The 10930-nt window shown below is 46.7% G+C and overlaps 1 protein-coding gene across 6 annotated transcripts in view; it reads right to left on the reverse strand.

Moving 5' to 3' along the window:
- Positions 1 to 10635, reverse strand: part of COL26A1 (collagen type XXVI alpha 1 chain) — a 169749-nt gene extending 159114 nt beyond the window's left edge. For 3 of the 6 annotated variants that reach the window (XM_038158299.1, XM_038158302.1, XM_038158300.1), the window contains exon 1: positions 9949 to 10635. In XM_038158299.1, the coding sequence (XP_038014227.1) occupies positions 9949 to 10100 (152 nt within the window). In that variant the 5' untranslated portion in view covers positions 10101 to 10635. The remainder of the gene's footprint in view (positions 1 to 9948) is intronic. The other 3 variants (XM_038158303.1, XM_038158301.1, XM_038158298.1) reach the window with 1 other exon arrangement.
- Between the last annotated feature and the right edge of the window lie 295 nt (positions 10636 to 10930).

Raw genomic sequence — 10930 nt, forward strand, 5'->3', positions numbered from 1 at the left:
ATTTCTGCTTGCAATGCACACTCATTCAAAGCTTATCCACAGGCTGACAGCCTAAGAATTCCTACCACTCTGTAATCCAAAATTTTTGTATCATTTGTGATATACATTAGTGACTTCCAGTAACAGCTGCCCCAGAGACAGCATTTTACTGTGTGATAGTTTAAACCCTTTGGCTCGGTGTTGTATCCTGAAATACACTGCAGGGAGGCTGTAGCTTTTGCTGCAGGTTATGCTGATTTACAGCAGCATTAAGCCAAGTACTGTAACATCCTACAAAGCCAATTTGCCTTTTTGCTCTCTGCTGTACTGCAGATGGGAACAGGGGAAGTTTGCAGCATCACAGCCTGGAGGTGCCTTTGCTCCAAGGCTGGTGCTTTCGGGTCACACCCATTGCCACAGGCATTTGTGCCCTGAGCACAAAGCAGCTGCTTATAAAGGTATGTCCCACAGCCAGGCTCCCAAAAACCACCCTGGGGACAGGAAAGCCCCTCAGCCTGTGCCATCACCAGCCCTCTGCTACTGGTCAGTCCAGCCTGCCCTGCTCAGCACCCCCCTCTCCCACCCCTCAGCATCCCCTTCAAATCCTTCTCTGCAGAGCTCAGGCAAAGACTTACCCCCAAAGACCAATTTCAGTCATTCAGTCTCAGAGAGGTGCAGTAAACAGGGAGCACAATGACCTCTATTCTGTAAGAGTGGAAGTTTATACAAGAGCCAAGTATTATCATTCATAGATTTATTATAAACTTCAGCATAAATTCATATACAGTACTTTGGATTTTGTAGCTTTCCCTCTAAGATATAACCACACCCTTGTGAAATACTCCCTAGAGCCTTCCTTTACATGAAGGGAAGTATTACTATTCCCATTTTATTTAGGGGAAAGAAAAGAGAGAACTTGCAAGTCTCAGTTCCCAGACTCTGTGCTGCTCTATAGAATATATATTGAGCATTTAAGGAAACAGTCTTTGTCTTGGGAAAGAGGGTGGAAAACAAAGCCTTATGAATAAGCCAGCTAATAATTAAAAGCAACTAAATCCAGATCACTTTAAGCTGCACATGAGAATCTGAACTTCTCAGATGCTGAATTCCTCTGCCGACCAGAAAAGCCAGGGTCACTTGCCCAGCTGGTCACTATTGTTCTGTCCAATAAAGTTCTGGCAGGAATGCATGTTTAACAAAATACAGAGATTAGGCATAGCAAAGAATGCAGCTCCCCCCTCAGTGTTTAGGTTAGCAGGGTTTGCCATGTTGAAATACTGAAGCTTAAGCATATCAGATTTTCTCTGTCCTGTACTGCTGGTGCCAGTGACAGACACAAGCTGACAGCTCAGTTCTTAGGGGCACTGCCATTTTAGCTCTAAGTTTATTAAAAGCTGCATTAAAAGTTCACCTCAAATCTGCAGTGACCACTGATTAAATCAGTGTTTTCTTGGATATGTAGAATCACGACTGAGAAAAGCTCTCTGTACCTCCCCACATGCCAGAAACTTTCGAAGGGCAATTTAAATCAAGCCACAGACTCAAGGGACCAGATTTTGAGAATCTTGCAACAAGGTAGCTCATCTTCAAGTGTTTTAGGATCGCCTAAATTTCCAAAAGGAAACTTAGCACCAGTGACTAAATACAGCATCAGAATGGCAACGACCTTCCTAACATCTGCCATAGCCTGGTTCTGTCTAGCTCTCTGTCAAGAGCTCTTTAGCTCAATTTACAACAAGGGACAACACAAGACTAGAGCAGGACACGAATGTCACAAGAACAAGTCACACAGATGATGTGACAGAGAGCATCAGAGATCTTGCAGGAACACAGCTTTTACTAAGCCTATGCACAAAGCAGCTCTGATACCTCAAATGGGCCAAGAATTTCTCAGCTCAAAGTAGAATAATATTAAATGGACAGATATTTGAGACTTGTAAGTAGATTTGCAATGGATATAGTCCTTGGAGAAGTGCATACAAGGAGGTTATAAATAGCCTGGATTTACCTCAAAGTTAGTGGGTTATATTCAGAGATACCAAGGATTCCTAAGTTCCCCCACAGGGGTACAGTAGCTCATGCTGGGTGAAGTTGTGGTTCATAGGTAGGAAGCATCTAAGATCCTGTTACCATGGCAGTCTCTTCTCTCCTTCTCCCTCCACAGAAAGCTGAAATATAATTTTCCATCAGAGGCACACAGGAAATCTGGAACAGGTACAGCTGAGATCCAGACCTGCTGACAGGCAGAGCTAGGTGTTTCTTCCAGGAGAGCCTTTTTGACTCATCCTAGCACAGCAACAGAAACATTATTTTAGCTGGTATTGCTTTCACTGTCACCGAAAATGCAAACAACTCAACATTTGAACAAGATACAGTGATGAGACAAGCAGCCAGACAGCCAACATTGAGCAGGGTTGCAGAAACCAGACAGGTTCTGGGGAAGCACAAGACAGAATCAGGCAAGAAGAAAGCCAGGAAGCCAAGCAACCCGAGGCAGGCACAAGAGAAGTGGCATCAGATGAAAAAGTCTTTTTCTTTAGGGAAAACACGGGCAGAATCTCCCTCGGGTTGAAGTGTTAAATTCATGTGGGGAGAGCTGTCACCCATTGCTGCCTCAAACGGGGATTTGAAAAAGCTCCCTGTGATCTGCTGTGTTTACAGCAATAATGAGAGCCCAGAGGAAGGGGTTAGAAACATCTGAGTTTAATAAGGGCTAAGCAGCACACAGCAAAAAAGAAATGTCTGCCCTTCCGTTCAGGGCTACCACACCCCAGCAAGCACCGCCACCGCAGGCCAACGGGAGCCCGGCGTGGAGACGTTATGTCATCCATCCAGCAGCCCCTCTGCCCCTGCCCTTCCCCAGGAGCAGCAGCTCCAACCAAGCTGAGAGCTCCCAGCACCACACTCTTGAACAACTAAGCAAAGTCCTGGAGGGAAAAAGCAGATTTGATTGACCCCAGGCACAAAACAAGAATGGAAGTATTTGTGTAGCGCCTTAACTGAGCAGCTCCATCTCACGAGGTCATCCCAAGAGGGCAAAAGGAGTATTTAGCTCATTTAGCACCTATGCAGCTGCCTTTTCTTAGTCCTAAACAGCTCTAACATCCAACAGGCACAGGGTAAGGGGCATTCTGTTCTCATTTCTCACACAGAAGACCAAGAGCCTTAGTTCTCAGGTCCTGCAACCAAATTTGCTGTGGCCCCTTCCTCACAGTCCACCCCCAAAACTGTCCTTGCACGAAACAGGCATCTTTCTTGAAACACCTTGTCCTATACTACCTTTATAAGGCACGCTCTTTCCACATCCTTGGTCTTTTTATTCCATTAAAACGTGGAAATCAGGAATCAAGAGTCTTGTCCAACAAACACACCTCCTCTCCAGAGTGCACATACACACATAGAAGAGGTGGGGGGACATTCAGAAGAAACAGAACTGGACCTGTTCTTAACTCTACAGAGTCAGACTAACTTGGTTACACAACCACATCCAGGGAATACTCCCCTGCCTCATGATTTCACTGCACTGGCATTTCTGAGATGCTCTGAGCAAACACATGCCTGTATGCAGCACAAATGCTGCAAAGAATATCACTTCCACCCAGTTCCTAGGGGCAGAAAAAGTGGAATTTATTAAAAAGACATCTGACTACATAACCTGATGTCAATATTGGACATGAATTGGTCCCTTCTATGCAGTGGTACCTCACTTTAGCTTCAATGTTTTGACAGATGGTTTGTTTGCTCAGCACAAAGGCAGGTGGCTGGATAAGAACAGCCTTACTCAGCTCTGGGAGGATGGACAGGAGACACAAAACAAACCACAGAAGTAAAGGGAAGAGTCCTAAATAAGAGAATCACACAGATTGTGTCTCTTCTCAGTTTCTAAATCAGCTGTTATGATTTTGAGTGGCAGATTCTCTTTCCCAGATAAACTACATCAATCTGGAAGAAGATACTGACCTATTCCAAACATGAAACATTGGGAAACTACCTTCAGCTTTTGTCTCAGAGGCATCCACTCTGTGGGCCTCTGGGTGAAAGCCATTTCTAGACAGATAGAAGAGGCTTCTTTCTTTGCCAGAAATATGATTGCCCAGCTTTAGAAGTGGAAAAGGAGTCTGAAATCTGAAGTAGTTTCCTCTTTGTTGGTCCTCCCCAAAAGATTCAGCTGTTTTCAAACAGCGAGGCCTAAACATTACAGACAGTACTTCCCCCCAAGCATACTCCTCACTTACACATCTGTTCAATTCCAAGAGGAGGAAAACATTACTTGTCAAAAGCAGCCAAAGCACCTAAATCATGTAATAAATTACACACCAACAAACAACCATTTCTCCAAACAAAAGAAGGCAAGGAACAACACCAACAAGGAACAATATCACAGCTCCTACTCTTGCTGGTTTCTGCAGTATTAAGGACTCCAATTCAGATGAGTGCTACACTGTGCATATTTACACTAAGCAAGAGATTTAGTATTACTCAGCTATATAAAAAGACAAAAAATTTAGGACAGTAACCAAATTAGTAGTTGCCTTTTTTCTAATTTGCAGCTATTACCCTCAACAGAATCCTTGTGATATCAAAGTTGGCACAGGCTGGCTGTATGCTCAAAGATTCTAAATAAACATTATGCCTCAGTGGAAGTAAATTTAAGCACTGTCTAGATCTGCCTAATTAAAAGTGAGTCAAGAGCTTTGTGGATATTTCAGAAATGCAGTTAGATTATTTTTCTGTATTATCCTAGAGGAAAGGCGTCTATGCTTTGTAAATCAGTAAAATTTCCAGACATGCTGGAGGTCTGATGCAGGAATGGGTGCATTACTCTGACCCAGAAGACCTAAAGCACTCCATGCTTTCAGTTCCTAATCATTATCTCAAAGCCATTCTTCATTTTCCCCCTTTATCAAGGCACAGCCCAACAAAACTAAGATGTAAGTAAATATTATATGATTCCAGTGTCACAGAACCACTCCCCAAGCAAAGCTGTGACATTTCTAACCTGACCTATTTCCACCACCCTTCCGCACCCTAATAAGCTCAACTTTGAGAAAACTAAAAAATAAGGATTATTGAAAGAAACATTTGTTAATTTATCCAAGGGGAGCACAAGTTCACTGGCACCCATTGTTTTGCCTTTCTGCTCCCTTTGTTTTTTCCCCTTGAGCTGGTAAATGAAACCTACCTAAGGGGAAATTATTCACGCAAGCAGCTGGAAAGGCAGGACAGTAGATTTCCTACAGGAATACAATTTACTGCAGTAGCTACAATCACATCTGGTATTTCAAAGCCATTCCAGTGTCACCAGACCCTTAGCCTACCATTGGCTCCACTGCTAATTGCATTGCAAAGTTACAGCCCTGAACCCCATGAATCAGATGAAGATCATATGGCCGCAGAGTCCAGGGAACAAACACCAGATAGTTCCAGGGTCTGGTGATGAGCTCAAGACCTTCTGACCTCTTGGTTACCTGGGTCGGGCACTTCAAAGCAGAATTAGAGCAGAGGACTCAGCATGACACAAATCCCAGTTTGTTTGCTTGACATCCTCACAGTCCATAGCAAACCAGAGACCTCAGGCAATGAGCAGACAATTAGGTGATGGAGAGAATGACTCAGAGAGCAAGATCCTGTCACTAAAAGGTGAGAGAACCACATTTGGCCAATATGTATAGTTTTATATTCCACACCCACTTAAGAGTCACGAGAGGTTCAGAATTTGAGGCTGAAATAAGGTTCAAGTCATCTGTCTCTAGTGAAGAGAGAATTAATAAAAATCCATCAGGAAAACTCCAGATACACATTCTGAAAGCATTCTTACAGACGACATATATTGGGATACTTATTCATAGATGACCTTTTAATATTAAGAACAGGCTTCTGTCACATAAAGACACTCACAGTTACTTAAAAGAACTAAAAGCTCACCTAAGAGGCTGGAGGTTGCTACATTTCAGTGCAGTTGTGCTGGGGAGGGTCATTTCCAGCCCAGCACAGACGTAGCTGTAGGGCCAGGCACAACACAGGCAGTTATTCTGGACAGAACACACCTACCTACAAGAAGTCCACACAGACATCTTGATCTTGAGAGCCAGACATCCAAGTGACCTGTTAGGAAACTGGTAGCCTCAAGGAATAATTGACAACATATTTCAAGCACCAACACTTTGGGTTTCTCAGGGAAGCAAGACAAGCTGCAGTACTGGAAAGTTGGTATCTGTTTAAGAATCATTCCCACATCAAAGCAGCTCACAGAGCTTGTTTAACTATTCCATGGAATCCATGGCAAAGTGATTTGGCCCCTGATATGGAGTAAACCATTGGTAGAGGAGCAACTGGAACTCGGGTCCCTGAGCTGTGCTCTGAGTCACAAAATGAAATGGCTAAAGGCCACCTGGCCTTCCATGTCAAAGCCTCTGGCAACCAAATATTGCACTTACAGCTATCAGATATTACCTTCCTCTCCATATACATCCTCAAGAAACATCACTGCTGTAGGAATCACTGGGAATTACTGTGACCAAATGTGCAATTACCAGTAGAATGTGGATAAGAATACCTATTTGTACAGTCCTGTTATTTGTAACATCATGGTTCAAATGTTCTTTACCAGGAAGAAGTTTTTAGGCTGAAGATTGTTTTGAAGACCTGACTGCTACAGCTGGACTTGAACCCACCCCAGAGGGCTTTTGTGATGGTATTGTAATGATCCCAGTGAAAAAATTATCCTCCTACCTTGCTTTTGGGTTTATGTTTTGGGATTTTTCTATCAGCCACCTCCACTTCTCATCCAAAGAGGTTTCCAGTCTAAGCCCTGCAACTATTCTCAGAAGTTTCAGACTCCCACAATTAAGTTCACAATGACTCAATGCATGACTAATTAGAAAGTACAGGAAAATAGAATGAGGAGTTGGGAGAACACCAACCCCAAAGACAGCTAACACAGAGGCAGCGTTCCTTGACAACTGAGCTACTTCCAGCATGGGAACAAGCTTCTCTTAACTCAGTTAGCAAAGCTTCTCAGAGCTTGGAGGAAGATTTCTCCTTGGCAGGCAGCCCCTCCATTCTTATGCTTCCAGTAAGGCCCACTTCCCATTCATGGCCTTAACAAAGCAGCAAGCTCAAACTGCATGCACTGAATGGGAATTTCAAGCTAAATCGTGAGGCTGTTGCAGTCCATACAATGCCAACAGACATTGCTGCAAGGATTTCAGTCACTAGCACTTGCACATCTGAAGTTCAATCCAAGCACCTGCAAAGATACACTGCAAGTGTTTTTGGTCTAATAACCAAGACCTGTAAACTGAAGCCAACCAGAAGCTAGAATATTCATTTTTAAAAAAAGGAAACAAAGAATACATCATTACTCCAAAGCAAGTATTCCATGGCTTCACTTTGAAGAATGTGAATAACAGTAATTTTTCCTCCAAATTTCTCTTCACCACCACCCCAAGGTTTTTACAGTGCTCAGGGCCTTATTTTTCTGGCAGGAAACATGGTCAGCAGTCTTCAGAGCTTCAGGAGCCATCTCTGAGCCAGCCTGCAACCTAGATACCAGGGCTCTATTAGCACAAAGGACTCTAGAAACTTCTCCCCTTGGAGAAATACAACTCTTATGAAAAGTTAATTTTTAGAAAATTGATAGCAGATTCCCAAACAGCTCAATCGCTTGTTGATCGAAGACAGGAAAAGACAACTGCAGAAACGTGGTGTGTCCTGTATCAAGGAAACCTGTCAACTGTACAGCATCCCATCAGTATGTGCTGCAAAGTACCAACACCTGGAGCTGCAGCAGGAACTTTTCAAGGCTCTGTCCCTGCTTATTTTTGACTCAGAGAAGTGCCAGAAGTCACTGGACAAAGCACACACCGGGAAGGTTGAAGAAGAGGAAGTGGGAATGGCCATATAGTGCCATTAACAGCAATCACCTTCCCACCATCTTGTCTCCTCCACAGCCTCTCCAAAGCAGAGGCCAGAAAGCTTCATTGTGATGGAGCTGCTGTTGCTTCACATAATTCAGGTGCTACCAAGATCCCCTGTTTCAATGGCAAAAGGGACACTGAACAACATAAAAACCCATCTATACCAGTCTGATTCAGTCCTTGAAAAAAGGCTTTGCACCCATATAGATCAATGTCAAACTTGGAGCAAAAAGCCTCATTCCCATCATGGACCATATTAAACCCAGAAAAGTCCAGCAATCCCAACCTGAAGCTGCACCCAGCAGGAGACTTCCCTCAAAAGTCCAACATTGTGGCTGGGGAAAGTTTTCCCACACAGATTTTCCCATCAGAAAGTGAAGCTGTTAGACATTTGCCAACAACAAAACTTCACCACTCAAGGGGAAATTAAAACATTCAAAGATTGCTTCAACGTGTGATATTTGACTGAGCACTTGAATTTTTCTTTCACAACATCCACTGGTGATTTTTTCCTCCCTTCAGTTTTTTACTTCCCCCTCTATATTAAACTAGAATGGGAGATTCTCCCAGGGCAAAGTTCCATCAGACATAAAAAATAAATCTAAAAAAATCTACCAGCTTTCCCCAGCATCATTGTTTAAGTCAGGTTTATGTGGTTTTACACAACACTTTATAGACTTGGAGGGAGACACATTCCCCTGACAAAGCATCAGCTATCCAAACCATTGAGGCATGGAAAAGCTGTGCGAGAGTGTGGACTGGGGAAGGTCTTTGGTGAGCAGAGTCCACACTCATGTAAGTGTGGTAGCTCTGAACAAAGATCTGCAGGCTAATAGATATGTAAGACAAATGACATGTGGTTCTCATTGCAGCTCATTCTTTGGGAAGGGGGTACCTTGGAAGAGATCCAGCTGGGATAGGTTTATCCCATTACTCTCCTATAATTTTCTGCCGTTTCAAACCCTTTGACAGTTGCTGTAGTTTAACATCACACCCCCTGCAGCCCCAGGGCTGTCTGACAGCGCAGCGGACAAAGCCACCTCCCCCCGGGGAGAAATCCGCACCATATGCGAGCCCCGTGCAAGGCACAGCGCTGGTGCCCGCCCCTGCACCTCCGACACGGCAATCCACGGAGTCCGTGCCTTTCCCCAATCCCCAGCCCAAGTAAGCCGTGCTAACAGAAGCCCTCCTCCACAGCAGCACTGCTCACTCAGACTAGGTATTAGCAAGGGAGGAGGCAGAGAGATAGAGACAGGATGGACGAGCTCTGAATATTAAATCTCAAGTCCCCACTTAAGGGAATGACAGAGAAAAAAAAAGAAAAAAGTGAAATTCAAGAACAACTGGAATCAGGTTAAGCCACTCTCCTGCTTTATACAGTGCAGCTCATTCATCTGAACAGCTGTTTCACCTCTGGAGAAATATCCAGAGAAAACAGAGGGGAGGGGGAGAAGCCTAAACTGTTTGCTCTACTGAAGCAGTAAGATACAGTAAATCAAACCTGATTTATATTAAGTTTACAAGAAATTGGGTTGGGGTGGGGGGAGAGGAGAAGAGTGGGAGGTTTGGTTTTAAACAGCTACTTGGAAGTTGCAGCTCTTGAAGAAAGATCTGTAATTAAGGGCTTTCCTTTGTTGAGCTGAACAAGTTTCTCCTCGCAGCCGAGGGCTATAACAGTTCCCTCTGCCGGCATCCCCAGCGTCCCGGCTCAGGAGGTTTTCCTGCTCCGGCTGCGCACTGCGCAGGGACGCGCAGCCCGGCAAAGCCCCTTCCCCTCCCCGACGGGCTGGGCGCGGCAGGGGGAGACTGTGTGGGTGTCATTTACCCAAGCTCAGCTCCTCGATCCCCCAGCCGCTCCCTGCCCTAGGAGGCGGACACTGCCGCGGGCAGGTAGGGAGAGTCCCACACCCCACCGAGGATGCGGGCAGCCCAGCACGCCCCTGCACCCTCCGAGGCACCGCTGCCCGCGGCTTTACCGTGCCCTTTCGTCCCCCGGGGCCACCGGCGGGGCGCAGCCTCCTCGCCCGGAGGCGGACCCGGTCTTACTCACCGGCGACTGGAGAAGCCGCTGCCCGGCGAGCCGGAGCTCTGCTCCGGGTAGTTGTGCTGCAGGGTTGATGCTGGGAATTGATAGAGGAAGCCAGTGCCCAGCGCGCATCCGTGCAGGCAGCAGCACCAGGACAAGAAAAGAGCGAGCTGCATTTTTGCAAGAACGGGATTTTCCTACCGCCTCCTCCTTCCCTCTTACACTGCACGGCAGGCGCGGGGCCACACCGTGCTCCCCCGGCCGGGGTCACGGCGGGATCCCGCGGCACGGAGGAGCCCCGGGCGCGGGGAGCACGGGGCACGGGTGCCGGGCACAGGGAATGGCTGCTCCGGCTGCCAAAGGGAAGCTCCGACCCTCGGCAAGCCGAGCCCCGGCGGCTGCGGCTGCTGCCCGCGCAGGGGGTCCGGGGCCAGCGCGGCTCGATGCTCCCAGGGCGCACACTCAGCCCCGGATGCCTTTTCAAATTTGGCGAGGTTGGCCCGACTCCGTCAAAGGGGGCGTGGGGCTGCGGCGTTAACCCTTGCCAGGCCTGGCGGCAGACCCCGCTGCGGAGGGGTTCCGTCGGGGCAGGCGGCGGCCCGGGCCAGACGAGCCGCGCTCCCGCAGGACGCGGAACCCGCGGGGCGCTGCCGGCTGTGCCCGGGGAGCCCCAGTCCCCACCCAAACCCAGGCATCACCGACACACAGCAGAAGTCCATCTGTCTCCCCAGTTAACCGAGGGCCAGGTCGAAGGGAACTCACTGCTCAGCAGTGCAGCCCAAATACCCCAAAGCTGGGGCCTGCTGCCACGTTCACAGATAACTTCTGCTGCAAAAGTTACACAAATAAAATAGGAAATAAATAATTTTAAGACATTCCACTCACACGGTAAGCAGTGAGAAAGTGATCTCTGCTTTCACCATGTGCATCCTGCTCATTCTAGCATCACTCAGATGGGGACATGGGTTCATGGTTAACATGACAGTGTGAAGCTGACTGTTGGACT

Source organism: Motacilla alba, chromosome 19 (assembly GCF_015832195.1).
Source record: "Motacilla alba alba isolate MOTALB_02 chromosome 19, Motacilla_alba_V1.0_pri, whole genome shotgun sequence".
NCBI classification, from domain to species: domain Eukaryota; kingdom Metazoa; phylum Chordata; class Aves; order Passeriformes; family Motacillidae; genus Motacilla; species Motacilla alba.